The sequence below is a fragment of the Nicrophorus vespilloides genome, unplaced genomic scaffold (genome assembly GCF_001412225.1).
Source record: "Nicrophorus vespilloides isolate i.1.1-1 unplaced genomic scaffold, Nicve_v1.0, whole genome shotgun sequence".
Lineage (NCBI taxonomy): Eukaryota > Metazoa > Arthropoda > Insecta > Coleoptera > Silphidae > Nicrophorus > Nicrophorus vespilloides.
In genome coordinates this window covers 19,368-35,449 of record NW_017095482.1, presented here as the reverse complement: position 1 = coordinate 35,449, position 16,082 = coordinate 19,368, and the positions used below count along the sequence as shown (strand labels likewise).

Here is a 16,082-nt window from a genome sequence, read left to right as displayed (position 1 = left end):
AAGATGCAAAATTGATTAATAATTTTGATTGGCGCATTAATTTCTAAATATAAAAACATGAAAAAAATTTAAAACGAATTTTTCAATTAAGAGTTATTGCAGGATACACACATTTTAACACAAGCTACGTAAGCGATTAGCGAAACAATTGGGAAACTCAATGCAATGAAAAAAAAAAATTTTTTTGTTTAGAGTCAGATCCACTAACCTTTAATTGCCGCTAAATCTAATAGAGTTGTGATCTCCGATGATGGTTTTCTCGAAACACAATACAGTTTATCGGATTTGAATTAGTTTCACAACAATTTTGAAGTTATAAAATCGGAGCACATGCCGACTCATAGATGAACGAAATGTAACTGAACTCCCTCCTTGCGAATCAAAGCAAAAGCTGTAGTTGATGCCAACTGATATTTAAATTCAAAAAAATTAATAACATTAAAACTTCCTTTTGTGGATCAATTGAAAATCAATAAATTATTAATAATTATCCAATTAAATTAATGCGAATTAATTTTCCATTAATTTATTACTTTCGTTTCCACGTTTTTTATTTAGTTCAAAGTTTATTTTTATTTTAGTGTAAAATAAGCAAAGAGCTTCAATTCAATATAAAACTGCCATTAGAAATTCTTATTAATTGGTAAAAGTTTTCCTCACTTAAGACGCTTTCAAATACAATTTAACGGCGAAATGCATTATTTATCATGACCGTAATATCAACTAAAAGCTTTTCCATATTGTTAATTGTTTCTTATGGTCAACAGGAAAACATTTACTATTCCTTCAGTCATTCAGATCATTAAAGATTAGAATCGGACAAACATGTCATCATGGTTTCATGTCTGTTGCGCCGACCTAAATAAATTCATTTTATTACACCAAAACAAAATAATTATATTGTATAGCCATGAACTGGAAAATAACGATTTTTTTATGACTTTCATGTATATGTCTATATATAAATTAATTAACTTGCATTCCATTGTAATAACGACATTATTTATATGATTTTAGGTCATTTCTGTATTTCAATATTATATTTTAATAAATAAAATTAAAATGTTTATAAGAAACTCATTTACTTTATAAGATAATATGACTAAAACAAGCAATGTTTACTTAACCATGACCATGTAATATAATAGAAATTTATATGGAAAAACATATTGCTAGAAAAGTATTTTATATGAATCTCCTCAACACATACATTAATTTTGTCAAATTCTTTTGAAGATAAATCTTTCAAGCTTTGTATAAGTTGTCAATCAATTAAGATAATTATTATATACTATACAAAATAATATAATAATATTTATTTGCAAGGTTTTATTTACTTAAATTTAATTTAAGTAAAAATTATTTTAGATATTCTTCGTTTTCAGAGGTAAATTTACTATGACCAAAATGAGGATGTGTTCCAATGCAAATAATAGTTTGATTAAAGAAACAAGTAACTTACTTATAAAGTGACATTATATTTATATATGAGTCTAAAGTTTCTATATCATTTAACGATTACCTATATGGAGTTATTGCATTACTAATGATAGTTTAATAATAACAATATTTAAATCAGAATCATTTTCACTAAACGTTTTCAATATCATAACTTTAGGTTGTTAAATTTTTTTTGTGTTCTTTTCAATTTTTGCTAAGATTTATCCACTAACATTCAATATATTTCTAACATCCTCTTCATCAACTTTTTGAAACCTATTGATTGAGTCATCTGAATAACTACATTTCAAATTTCTTGGATTTTATTTTCTTCTTCTAGTAACACTTTTGATCATATTTTGCGGTATAGTCCATTTAAGTATTTTCAAGTAACACCTAGAATCGATGTTTTCGGAATTGTGGGCTTTGTTGTAAAGAAGTTTCATCACATTTAACTCTAATACAAATTTAATATTTATTAAATTTAGTTAGTTATTTATTTATATTTGATTGCATAGATAATTTTATTTATTTTTTTACCGTTAAACACACTCAGTTGTTATGACGCAAGTTGCGCAAAATACACACACACATAATGGCAGTAATGAAAAAGAAACATAACGAGAAATGAAATTGTGATATGATAATGGAGTTAAATATATGGGAGTAGCATAATATAATAATAGGCAAACGACGTACAAAAATAATCAATATTCATATAATCGATCTGCACGTGAAGCATCAAATATAATGTTGGATTGTTGTGACTGTCTCGACAGTTTGGCGTTGAATTTCCATGAGGGAACTCGTCGAAGATGCCAACATTAAGTTCGCGCTTAACTGACTTGTCTTGCAGTTGAAAGCTTCTTGCATTATGGAAGATCCGACAAGAATTTATGCTATACCGAGTAGCGCATTTTCAGTACCAAGTACGTTAAAAAAAAGAACAAATAAATGCAAGTAAAAACAAACACGACAATAATTGGAAACTTTCATTATCTGCTACACGTAGTGATGTGATTCTTTTTTTTTAAATTCCCTAATGGCTTTTAATCAAGTGTTAATTATTCTACTTACCGACAATCTAATTCCCAGACGTGCATCAATTTAGATAAAGCGATTTCAATTACATACATTACTTCATCAATTCTGATTTTCAATACAACATTCACTTCGCGTAACGCTTAAATGAATTAATTAATTTACGTGATGCGATTAACGCGTTGAATTAATTAAATGTTTTTGAAAATGTTAGTTTTCTACTATTATATTTATAATTAAGAGAAATTTATTTAATGCAGGATATGGACAAACCACGAATGGGACTCACAGCAGGACAGGGTTGATAGATGTAAATTCTAGAGGTTCACTGTAAGTAAATCTAGAGTTAATTTATAAATCAATATTTTCTTTTCTTTTTGTATAATTATTAGGTGATGTTTTTTTTTGTTAATGTATGGAAAGCCATTACATGCTTTTAAAGTAATTGATTATTATTGGTATTGAAAACCAATACACTAATGCTTGCACTATAATCAAGAAATACCATAATAGAACGATATAGGTATATATAATTCAAATGTTCTTAACGTAAATGTATAGCATTTTGCTTTAGTGTGCATTTGGTTGCATGTAACAAATATCTATAAACAGAATTACTTTTCTCCAACTAATACAAACAATATGTAATTACTCTTTTATGAATTATTTAATATAAATTTGGATGTTTTTTAAATAGTAAAAATGCAATAATAACGAAATTTATCAAATACTTATAATAATTATTATCAATTTTAAATAAATAAAAATAATTGATGGAAATCAGTAAAGCATATTGAATATTTGATATAATATAAAATTTAAATGTTTAAAATTTAACAATTTGAACCAAATACTTATTTTTTAGTTACATGTGAAATTGTTCTTAATAATTACTTAAATTTAAACTAATTTGAACTTAATACAATTGATTATCTTATTTGGTTGTAAAAATATAATGCAGAAATAATCTAACTCTTATTAATGTTTTAATTATTGAAATGAGTTGATAATTTACATTGTGATTTATTCATTAGAAATCAATGATAAAAGTTGTCTCATAAATGTACAGGAAGCTAATGTCTCAATTAGTTATGTTATCTTCCTGTTAATTTATAAAGATTCAATAGCGATTCAGCATTTATTTGTCACTTTACTCTTCACCCTAAATAACTGGAATAATGACGGAAGCGCATCTGTGCATTCCGCAAATCCGAGAAAGTTTCTGATAATGACTACGCAATTATAATAAAGAAGAGTAAAATTAGCTCTGCAATTAGTTGTGTTTTTTAATGGCCACAATAAATCTTGTATCTGCAAAAATTACAAACATTTTTCTTTAATTAATTAAAATTGTGCCATATAATTTAATTAGAGTCTACGTTAATGTTTAAGTTGATGAACTGTCACTAATTATTTTGTATTTTTAATCTTTTTTTATTTATTTTAGTCTTTCAACTGTCTTCATGACTTTTATTCTGAAGTGTTTGAAACCTGACTAATTGAGGAACTTAATATATACAAAAACTGTTCGAGGTTGTCTTATTGTTATATATTACAACAATACGACATAATATTTTATAATTACATAATTCTATTTTTTTTTATTATGTCAAAGTATATTTAATTTACTATTTTATTCATGCGAACATTAATTAAATCTAATGGTGGTAGGCATTTTGCTGTTTTGGTAAACTTCCCAATAGAAGTTTTTACCATTATATTCTTCTGTAATTTGTTGGTTGGCTGCCTTCTTGTTAACTTCAGTATATTTATGCTATGCGATTCCACTATTCCCTTTGTCTGTGTATCTGCTGCCATCCTTTAACATTATCATTGTTCATCGACTTGGCTGAAGGTCCATATGCTGAACCTCTTTTCATTTGACTGTCCATTCATGATGAACGATGGCCCTATTGCTGCAAGTAGCGAGAGGGCTCACAAAGGGCTTGGCTTGACCAGGATTCGAACCGGCGCGCACAAAATCGTGGGTAGGGTGACTTAACCATTCGGCTATTAGTCGCCCTATAATACTATTTTACTTACTAATACTATTTATTCGATTTTAGAATTATATGTTTCTAAAGGATTCCGTTTTTTTCTACTGAAATGTTATTTTCAACCATATATTTTTTGTGTAAATGGTGTTTGGCGTGTGAATAAGGCTAAATCGTTGGGAGACCAAATAAAAGCAACACCGTTTACTGAGTATATTACTTGGATGTGTGATCGGTTACAGAGTCAATAAAACGCCTTTCTAGATAAAACAATGACGGTGTTTTAAAGAACAGACACAAAAGCCATATGGTCAACACGATTAGCCGGAAAACCTCTTAGGAAACCGACAAATACCCACATAAACTAGCTATCTAATTAACAATTTACTAGATATTCATTTTATATAATTAATAAGAAACAAAACAAACATTTCCCGGCTTTCTTAATAATACTAGGAAAGTTGCTTGAAAGTAAAACAAGTTTTTATTTAATTAACTTATGTGCATACTTTTTTTTTCTGTTATGTTTTTCAATTACATGTTATTTTGCTCTTATCTTACTTGAAAATATTTATTATTATTTCCAGATTTAAGAAAAAAGATTTCCACAAGAAAATAACGATACTACTGTTCTTTTTGGTATTCTTCCTGCTCCTTGGATTATTTATAATGACATCGTTTTGTAAGTAAATTTAATGCGATGCCTTGAGTGGTTTTATCTAATTATATGATTCCCCCAAGAAAACATTTCACTTTTGGATCTTTGTTGTTTTTACTATATTTAGCACTGTTACGCATTTCATTTCAGTTTCCGCTTTCCATGCTTTCTTCCTATAATGCAATCTCTTTTATGCATTTTCTTCTTTTAGACGTTAAATCGTACAATGCGCTTCACTCGGTAAAAAAGATGTGCACTTCCGATGAGTGCCTGAGGACATCGGCAAACTTAAAGTTATCGATGGATAAATCCGTCGATCCGTGCGAGGATTTTTACGAATTTTCCTGCGGTCGTTGGAGCGTGGAACACCCAAACCACGGTTGGTATCCAAAATTTTCGACGTTCGAAACGATCGATGAAAGGGTGTTATTGTCCAGCTTGAATTTCTTAACATCGAATGAATCTCAGGAGGAGCCGTTGCCTGTGAAGCAAAGCAGATATTTTTACAAATCGTGCATGGATGTAGGTAAATCTTAATAAACGTTCATCGAATTGATGTAATTTAAAGATTCATTCAATTTAGAATCGATTAATAATCTCGGATATTCCGTGATTTATAAGTATTTGAAAGAAGTTGGTTTACCTGAAATCCCGAGCTATTTTTCCGGAAAATCCGTTGATGATGATATTGACTTCGATTGGATCGAAGTCTCCGTTAAATTAAAACAAATCTTTGCTATGAATCTCTTCATTCAATTCGACATCGACGCAGATATTTATAATAGAAGCAACAACGTTCTGTACATTGGATCAGGCATATCATCAGCTCCACTTCCTAGGTAACATTAAAAACAACTTTGAAACAAGAGACAAATTAATACAATAATGGTATTATTACAGTCCGTTTAAATTGAAAAGAAAAACGAAAGAAATGAGGAAAAGTCAAAACGCAGATGATGACGAGGATGACTTCGATGTTGAAGAATATTTGCGTAAGCTCGAAGTGAATTCTAAGAACGCAATGAAAAGAATAATAGAAGTCGTGCTAAGTAATTTAACAAAATCAATTGATACAGATTTACTTAATAAATCTGTTGATATAATTTACAATATGACATCAGATACGTCAGAAGTATACTTGCATTTTATACAAATAGCAATAAATTTATGTAAATTATTTTTTAGATGTCTATTGTAAACGCGACGACAATCCTAAATATTGATATCAAAAGATATTCTATAGAAGAATTGCAAAAAGAAACAGACAATTTCTTGGTTGCAAATAATATGAATAAGATGGATATATGGAAGCCGTACATAACATCTTTATTTAAAGAAGTCAAAGACGTTAATTTCGACTTTAAAAATGATTTCGTTTACATTTCACCATCAGAAATGACTTACATTTGCAACATACTTTTGTATATATCAAGGACTCCTAAAGTAATATTGGAGTTGTACAATTGGTGGATTGTTGTTAAATCGATGATTATAAACACGACCAGCGATGTAATCGCGTATATTAACAAAGAAATGTCTATTTACTACCAGAATTATCCAGAGGTTATAAGATCAAGGTACGTGAGTCAAGTAGAATGTATTTATTACAGAAGCGAATGATTTTAAGGTCTTTAGATTGTACTGAGCTTATAACGAAGTTCATGGGTATAGCAGTCAGCTACGGGATCGTAGATCAAACTTTTGAAAATAATACTAAACCAAAGGTGCGTTACTATTTGTAATTGTGTAATGTAAAACAAAATCGTTGAAATTATTGCAGGTGGAGCAAATGCTTTATGATATAAAGGAAGCTTTCGAGCATCGAGTTAATAATATACCATGGATGGACGAGCCAACAAAGCGGGCGACATTAGAGAAGAGCAAAGAAATGCTCAGTTTTATCGGATTTCCCGATTGGCTCATGAATAAAACGGCAATTGAAGTTCATTATGAAAATGTAAACAATCTAATTATATTCAAATCGAAAAAAAAAGTTAGATTTTTTAATATTTTTAGATGACGATACTGCCCAATACGTATTTAGAAAACATGATGGCGTTCATCAGAACGTACACTTTAACTAGCTTGAAAACGTATCGGTTGGAGAACGATAGAACTTGGAGAACGGATCCTGTTACAGTAAATGCTTTTAATTACTTTGGAGATAATACAATTAGTAATTAGTTTAATACGTCCGTAATTGTTTTTTTATATACCAAACATTTTTGTAGATGTTCCAATGGCTATACTGACCTTTCCGATGTACCATTTAGGATTAGAGTAATTAAAGAAGCATTAATTGAAGATATTCAACGTAATCATATAATTTGATTGTAGGGTTTTAAATTATGGTGCTATTGGAAGTATTCTGGGACACGAATTAACACACGGATTTGATAATACAGGTGTTAATCGAATTATATTGAATACAATTTCTAAATAGTAATTAATACAATTTCAGGGAGAAGATTTGATAAATATGGAAATTTGATAGAATGGTGGACCAATGAAACTTTAAATACGTTCGAAGATAAAACTGAATGCTTTATTAAACAATACAGTGATTATAGAGTTCCAAACATCGAGATGAATGTGAGCAATTAATTACATTGATGAAAATTGTAAATTAATATTTTTTTAATGCAGGTCGACGGTGATTTAACTTTGGGCGAAAATTTGGCTGATAATGGCGGATTACATCATGCGTTTCTTGCATATCAGAATTATTTGAAACGATTTGGACCTGAAGATCATTTGCCTGGTTTTGATGAATATTCTAATAACCAAATGTTTTTCATAGCTTATGGAAGTGTACGATTTTCATCATCATAATACAATAAATACAATTAAAAAACATTTTTTGCTTTTTCAGATCTGGTGCGAATCTCGAAATGATGCGTCTCTAATTGATCAAATACGAACGGACGAGCACAGTCCAGGAAAGTTCAGGGTTCTGGGTACTCTGCAAAATTCGGAGGACTTTTCGAAGGCGTTCAATTGTCCTGTTGGTAGTAATATGAATCCTGAAAGATCGAGATGTCGGATTTGGTAAAATGTATTTTAAATGTGGGTGATAATAATAGTGATACATAATTTAATAGTATTCTTTATATTGAGATTATAGTTATATACATATATTAGACTTAATGAGAGTTATGTAATTTATATAGTTTATGTGATAAGAGTTTTAATGTTGCAACGTGTGAGTGAGTGTTGTTTTTGAATAAAGTATATATTTATTTCTGTTGTGTTAACTCAACGTTATTTTAAATTTTTCTAGTTTTACCTATTATTAAATATGATTTTTATTTGTTTTGTTTTCTATGACTTATCTTTTGAAGGAAATTGTATTTTATTTTGTTCTGGAAGTTAATTAATATTATATTTTTCACTTTGATATACTTATGGAGTTATTGTTTCATGAATTCTTCTTTTAGGGTATTATTTGTGTTGGAAATAAAATGTTTCATTTTTTTTTATAAAATAAAGCTGTTACTTTATTAGTGCAAATTTTTTTAAATATTTACAGAGTTGGAGGAAATATTCCACCGGATATAACAATGAATGTGTATCACATATGTATGACGCAAAAATGAAGTACAAAAAAATAATGAATGAGGACAAAAAATTAAAGTTAAATGGTATGATGAAATAGAATGATTAATCAGTGATTAAGTCTTCAATATTTGGAACCATGTCCTCCGCCGAGGGAGATACTGGTATAGCTACTGGCACCACCTCCGTGTCCGCCGCCGCCGCCTCCAGAACTAAGGGCGTAATGACCGCCGCCGCCTCCGGATCCACCGAAGGAGTGTCCACCGCCGGAACCGCCGAAAGAGTGTCCGCCACCTCCGCTCAAGCCATGGCTGGTTCCGTAGCTGATGATGCTACTACCTCCGTGTCCACCTCCAAGTCCACCGCCGAGACCGCCTCCGTGTCCTCCACCAAGTCCACCGCCAAGACCGCCTCCGTGACCTCCACCGATTCCTCCGCCGTATCCCCGACCTCCGTGACCTCCACCGATTCCTCCGCCGTATCCACCTCCGATATCCCGCCGCCGTATCCTCCTCCGTATCCTCCGCCGTATCCTCCTCCGATACCTCCGCCAATGCCTCCTCCAATACCTCCACCGATTCCACCGCCAAATCCTCCTCCGAATCCACCGCCGCCACCGCCGCCTCCGCCGCCGCCTCCTCCTCCTAAGCTAATGATCTGAGGAACTGGAACAACAACAGTTTGAGGTACCCTGACTGCAACGGGTTGGTTGACGGTGACTGGGTAGGGTTGAGGTACTGGCACTCCGATGGGTTGAGGTACAGGAACTGGTACTGCTTGTGGTACTGGCACTGGAACAGTTCTGGTAACGGTGACTGGGTATGGCCTGGGAACCACAACGGGCTGTGGTACTGGAACTGCTACTGCGACTGGACGTGGTACCGCAACTGGCACTTGCACTGGAACTGGAACTGCTACTGGGCGAGTTATGGTGACTGGATAGGGTTGTGGTACTGATACTGGCACGGCTTGGTTGATGGTCGTGACTGAGGCTCCACCGTCAGCGGCGCCGCCTCCTCCTCCTCCGCCGCCTCCACCGAAACCACCGCCTCCGCCGCCTCCACCACCGAAACCACCGCCAAGACCGCCTCCGAATCCTCCGCCAAATCCTCCTCCCAATCCTCCACCGTATCCACCTCCAAGACCTCCTCCATGGCCACCACCGAATCCACCTCCGCCGCCGCCGAGTGAGATTCCGCCTCCGTGTCCTCCCAATGAGATGCCACCTCCTCCTAAGGATATTCCTCCTCCGTGACCTCCCAATGAGATGCCACCACCACCATGGCCTCCGTAATCTCCTCCACCTCCTCCATAACCGCTGCTGATGATGCCTCTCTTCTCTGCCTTCTTCTTCTCTTCACCGTAACCACCGGCTGTTACGGCGAGGATCAATGTTACGACCTATATCAGAAAAAAATGATTGTATTATATAATTAACTCTAAAGGTACTGATACCATTGCATTGCAACTTACCAAGAAGGGTCTCATGTCTTGTTTGGGATGTAGTGCAATGACAAGTGATGCTCTACCCCCGTAGTCTAAACAATTTATACTAGTCGCGTCTGGTGAGGGTTTGCACGGCTCCAATAGTACTTTCACTGGGCGGGAGCATCTCTCCATCCCATACATTCACACCACGCGCCGCATCGATGCACATGTATTCCTCATAACCGTAACACACACTCACACATACGTTGCACCGCTTGCAGTATGCACAATTCTTCCATCAAACCGATTCCAGAAACGTATCACATAATCTCACGGTATGAGTCAGTACCCGATCTTAAGGAAACAATGCAATTAGTAACACTCCAATTAGACCCAGCAATTCGATTTTTAATTTTATGCAATTTGCTCATTACTCATTATTAGAAAAATATTCATAAAACAATAGACATACCATCATCATATAATAAAAATAAGTTTACATTTGACCAATATCTCATAAAAATATAAAATATTAATAGCATCATCATCACTAATATAATTATATACACTCAAAATTAATTGCATCATAACACGAAACTTTGCTAATTAAACATCATTACATATATGATAATTAATCCTCATATAAACCATATTTATATTTATTAAATGCATAAAAAAAAACAATCATTATGCAGTTTCGCAGACGGTAAGTGTTGCGAAACGGGTGCATTATGAATCGAAAGAAAACGTTTTTTCATTCCTCGACAAAAAATAATAATTGAAATTCCATTTCGACATATGTTCGTTAGTAAAAAATTAAAGGATTATTATTAGCATGGTGTATGTGCTAAAATTATTTCGCAGATATTATTTTTTTTGTACATGCTTTCTCGTCGAGTGTAATTTTCTGAATTTGCTTCATTTCTGGAACGGAAAATTGCGCTGTAATTATATGAAACGCTCTCGTGTGATTGCCTTATTGTACGATGTAATATTTTATTCATTCCTTTTTATTCTAACGTTATATTTAGAACATAAATTAAATTTAAAACATTCATGAAATAAAAACGTATAAATAGTAAAAATAAAAGTCGAGAAATTAATAATATCATCTAAAGTCTCCAGCAGTGTATTTCCATATATGTAATTGTTAAGTAGTTTCAATCCCAATTGGCAATCGAGGTCTTTGAGCCGTGTGAATGTAAATGCTGTTAAGATTTGTTATTTTTAGTAAATATTCTTCGTTCTACTAACGACTTAATAAAGGTCACCCTAAAGTGCTATCAGCACGTTACTTAACTGTTATAAGGTAAAATAAATCTATTTTTGTTTTAAATTTTAATTTATACATGTACTTGTAAAATAAACTGTTTACATTGCACAAGAAACCATCGTTTTCTTTTTCTCTTTCATTTTAAAAATAATTGCGGAAAGTAAACTAATAAATTGCGAGTTTATGTGTATACATGTAAGTGAAAAATGACATAGTTTCACAAAAAAAAGTACATCAGGTGAGCGCACTATGGCTCCACCGGAAAGAAAGCACGAATTATGTATAATTGTTTAATTAATATAACTTTTTTTTCTTTTTAATTATAATAACCGGTGTAAATGAAACCTGTCATTGCTCTAAAAAGTGTCATGTCTTACTTTTACATCGATGTACCTAATGATAATCCCTATTACAAAAATAAAAAAAAAACCTTAGGTCTTTCAGAATTTGAACATTCATTAAATACATATTGATAGTTTAATTGATAATTAAATATTGAAAATATTTTTTTAACAGAAACTGTAAATAAAGGAACAAATACAATAATCTTAAACTTGAGTGGATGAAAATTTTATTTCTCCATTGTAGATTATGGATAATTAAGCTATAAATAATCCTTTTTAAGTATTTCAAATAACAGCTCATAAATATTATTTCCATTTTTATACGTCTAATTAGAATCTTGAAGTGGATAAAGTGGTTAGCAATTTTATTGATCGTGAGTGTAGATTCCCATTAAAGATGTTTTATAATTTATATTTGCAGCATTTAAATTTAAAATCAATTAATTAACGTTTGATTGATGGAATAGTATTGAATAATGTTTCTGCGCTCGGTAAATTGACATGACATGAATGATGCAGAATTGGTTTGGTTTTGCTTGGCTGAGTTCAGCTTAGATTAACTGCGAGCCCTGCGATCTCAAAAAACGAGAGGATTTAACAACTTTGGAAAGTAGCGTAAACCTCAATATGCAAATCGCTCAAAATAAGAATAAACCCGACGGGCACAGATGAAGGAATCTGAAAATAAAGGATACTCAAATATAAAATAAAGCGCCCCCCTCACAGATATGCACTAAATCGCTCAAAATTATCCCCATAAATTATTGTAATTAACTCTAATTACCGATTTTATTCGCGAATTCCGACTGCGCAGAATTTTCGCAATTTTCCATTAAAAACTAGGCGGTTATATAAGAGGCGGCATGATAATTGGCATTAAAACAGCGGCGCGCTTTTCGCGGACGCGGTTTTCCCTTACGCAACAGAACTGCGAGATTTCCTCTATCGACGATTGGGGAAGACGACGATAAAAAAAAAGCGGAGCACCGTCAGTGCTGTCCGCATTGTCCTGTCACCGTTTCGGAATTTGAGAACCGATTCGTTCCAGGATAATAGCAATAATACAGAGGAGGAAGTCTGTTGCTCTGCTTGGCGCGAGCACCTTCGATGCATTTCCAACGAACAGCAAATCCCGTTTAGAAACTTGCGATTCCGCAATTAAAGTCCACGTCTGCTTCTGCTTTAAAGATTTACTGTTTTACGAAAGCAAGTTTCGTTGATTCATTTATTTTCCCCCTTTGCAACTGTTGGTATATTAAATTAATGACCTGTGGCATATTTGCCGCCTTCGTAATTTCCATACGAAAGGAGAATCTGATCTGGTCGCAATTGGAAAAGGCGGTGGACTCGAACTGGACGACGAATTGGCAACCTCCGATTCTATCGCATTTAATTTTATAGTGATTGTAGTGTATACCTATCGCTATTAGTTTAGTGAACGTTTTCTAATAATTACAAGCCGTGTGCGAAAATATAATTATCTTACAACAAATGTTCGGATTTTATTGCATCAGCTTCAAACTTCTAAATTGCATATTATATATATATTTAAAAATTCTGTTTGATCTACATTCTACGTATAACGAAAACATAATTAAGTATGCATTATTTTACTGCCGCGGCAGAAAATAGAGAAATTGCGGAACGCCGTGCGGCTATGAATGAAATTTATTTTTTAATTCAAAAACATTTGCTTTATCACAATTTAATTACCGTATTGGCATTCCTATACATTTTACAGATTTAATTATTATTCTCGCATTGCTTATTCATTTATGACATTTCACATCTTTACAACAATATAAAACTGGTATTGCGCATTTTAATTATTTACTAGTTCTGAGACTATTAAATTTTCATTAATAAAAAGTATATAAAGGGAGATAACCGTTTATATATCTATAAAAAAAAACTATATTTTTAAAGTTTATGTGTATTTTATGAATTAGTATCGTTTTTTATTATTTACTTCACAATATTTCAATTAGTATGCAATAGAAAGATGGGATAAAGGATGTTATGTCAAAATTAGAGGAAGTTTGTAAAGTCACGCTCTGAAAGACTGATCTTTGTGAAATCCATATCAAAAGAGCAAGTACCAGGAAATAAGAAAACAAAACATTTATAAAGTGTTGATTATGTAATATTCAATATACTTGATAATTGTATATTATATTGTTTAGTTCGTGTAGAATCTAAGTAATTATGTAAAATTTTGTGAGAAAGTAACATACCAATCTACCACTGATACCATCAATAAAGGTTTTTTAGTTCCAAAAAACAGTCTCATTTTGTATTTTCCGTATGGTAAGTATGGGGGAAACATACTAGCATTTGGTGACCAACCATAAAGGACGTATGTCTGAAAATATTTTTTTACAAAAATATGCGATAACTGAAAAATCTTGCTTACTGTATTGTAAGATAGAGGCCATGTTAAAGGCGGTTTACTCAGATCGTGAACTAACTTCCATAAATCGAATTGCTTGTACATAAGGATGTTTGAAATTGTATCAGAAAACTCAATTGGAGAATACTGCACGTAGTTTTGATTGATCCATTTGTAGGCAGTAACGTACATCTGCAATTTGCAATTTAAAAAAATACACCAGATTTAATTACATCAAATAATACCCTGCTATCTTCCGACATTTCCCGAATTACAGTAAAGTTCACATCCACCACTTTGAACGTTCGATTTGTGTACGACAAACCTCCATTGAATATGCACATGGATTTATTAGTGTGATAACCTATTCTATTCTGCGTTATAAGCAGTTTATTCTTCTATAAATTGACGAATTAAATCATGATATTAACTTATATATTTGTACAATACCTTTGCGCCACTTGTCATGGAAATTAGTGTAACGAATAAATATAAAAATAGCTTTAATTTGTACATTTCTATAAAACGTTAGTAGCTGAAATAATCGGGAAGCAGATTGCGCTAGTATTTAAAGGATTTTCGGTTTTTTTTTTTGGTGTATATTATTATTATTTTATGAATTTTGGTAATGATATAATAAAAATAATATGTTTTTGTTTATGTATTTAACCTTCGCAGATTGAATGAGTGGCATTAATAACAAAATATAATTACAAAAAATACATGAAAGAAAAGTAAATTTTATATAGTGAAACAATTTCCTTAATCGTTATTAAATAACCCATAGCTATTATCAAATAAAACACGAGAAATATATAAGTATTATATAAGTGTTATATATGCAAGCCATTCAAACGAATTTCTGATAATATGAAATATATCAATTAACTATTATTATGTGAAAAGAAGAGTTTTTAAAATGAATCTTCACTTCGATTCGATACCCTTTGATCGGAATGTTAGGTGGAAACTGGATTAAGTCTGGACACCAATTTCGAAGTCTGAATGCATACAATTATAAATATTTGCTATATAATAACATCATTGACTTTACCTGATTTACAATTAAAGACCAATTAATTTCGGGCGTAGAATCCGAAGAAAATATCTTCTACATATCGAATTATTTGTAATCTTGGAGAGAAAATCCCCAAACTCTATAAGTAAAAAAATTATGTAATTTTGATTGATTAATAACGGCAATAGTGTTAAATTAATGGATATCGCTGTGGTTGTTCTATTGTAATGTCTGAGACCACAAGAAAAATCGATCATTGTTTTGTTTGATTTGCAGTCAAGTCTTTTTTGGATCAACGCTATTTGAACTTCTAAAAGGATATTGATTACAAATAAAAAATACTAAAGAGCAATGGGAACTTTTTCTGTTGTTTTAGTTGGCAAAATTTAACATGCAACAATAAATATTTGTATCTCCTTAATAACTATTAATTTATGTTAGTTGGGAAGTTTGTAAAAATAGATTTCCTAACTAATTTACGTAAATAACTTCTGGTAGGTTATCTGACTGACCTTCAACCTTTAATTCGGTCATAAAATCGTAATTAATTCGTTTCCTCTCATTATAAAATGAATTCATTTCCGACGTGGGATTGATATGATAGTTATTGATAAGGATTTCATTTCAACATAATTGTATAAATTATTAAATAATAAACAGAGAATCTTTTTATATATTTAGGATGTAGATAGTTAGCTCAGATATTTTTAGCTGTAAATAGCATGAGCACCAATTTTATGACAAGTTGACTTCTTCAGATTGAACAGTTCCAAATTATGTCCAGGTAAACTTCAAGTACTTACACATAAATAAAGCATTTAAAAAGTCTCTTTATAATATAAGTATTACTAAATAACTATGTATTTTTTAGTTTTCAAGTATTTCTGTCGATGACATATTTATACATTTATGGTCTGCAAATATGATTTCTTGATATTAAGT

At 31.9% G+C, this 16,082-nt stretch overlaps 2 protein-coding genes across 2 annotated transcripts; one reads left to right on the top strand and one right to left on the bottom strand.

The window, feature by feature from the left end:
* The first annotated feature begins 2,773 nt into the window (after nucleotides 1–2,773).
* LOC108560025 (neprilysin-11) lies at nucleotides 2,774–8,198 on the top strand. Its single transcript, XM_017917479.1, has 15 exons — nucleotides 2,774–2,811; nucleotides 5,063–5,157; nucleotides 5,345–5,659; nucleotides 5,717–5,972; nucleotides 6,034–6,182; nucleotides 6,255–6,265; nucleotides 6,319–6,710; nucleotides 6,761–6,857; nucleotides 6,914–7,090; nucleotides 7,150–7,309; nucleotides 7,365–7,413; nucleotides 7,471–7,538; nucleotides 7,595–7,725; nucleotides 7,780–7,944; nucleotides 8,006–8,198. Exons 2-15 carry the CDS (start codon nucleotides 5,145–5,147, stop codon nucleotides 8,183–8,185), a joined length of 2,163 nt encoding a protein of 720 aa, XP_017772968.1. The 5' UTR covers nucleotides 2,774–2,811; nucleotides 5,063–5,144; the 3' UTR covers nucleotides 8,186–8,198.
* A 614-nt stretch (nucleotides 8,199–8,812) lies between these two features.
* LOC108559938 (probable H/ACA ribonucleoprotein complex subunit 1) lies at nucleotides 8,813–14,385 on the bottom strand. The gene is made up of 5 exons (XM_017917366.1): nucleotides 14,368–14,385; nucleotides 14,147–14,314; nucleotides 9,732–10,089; nucleotides 9,297–9,680; nucleotides 8,813–8,892 (listed from the first exon to the last, which is right to left on the bottom strand). The coding sequence occupies exons 1-5, from the start codon at nucleotides 14,383–14,385 to the stop codon at nucleotides 8,813–8,815; spliced, it is 1,008 nt and encodes a 335-aa protein (XP_017772855.1).
* Nucleotides 14,386–16,082: the final 1,697 nt, after the last annotated feature.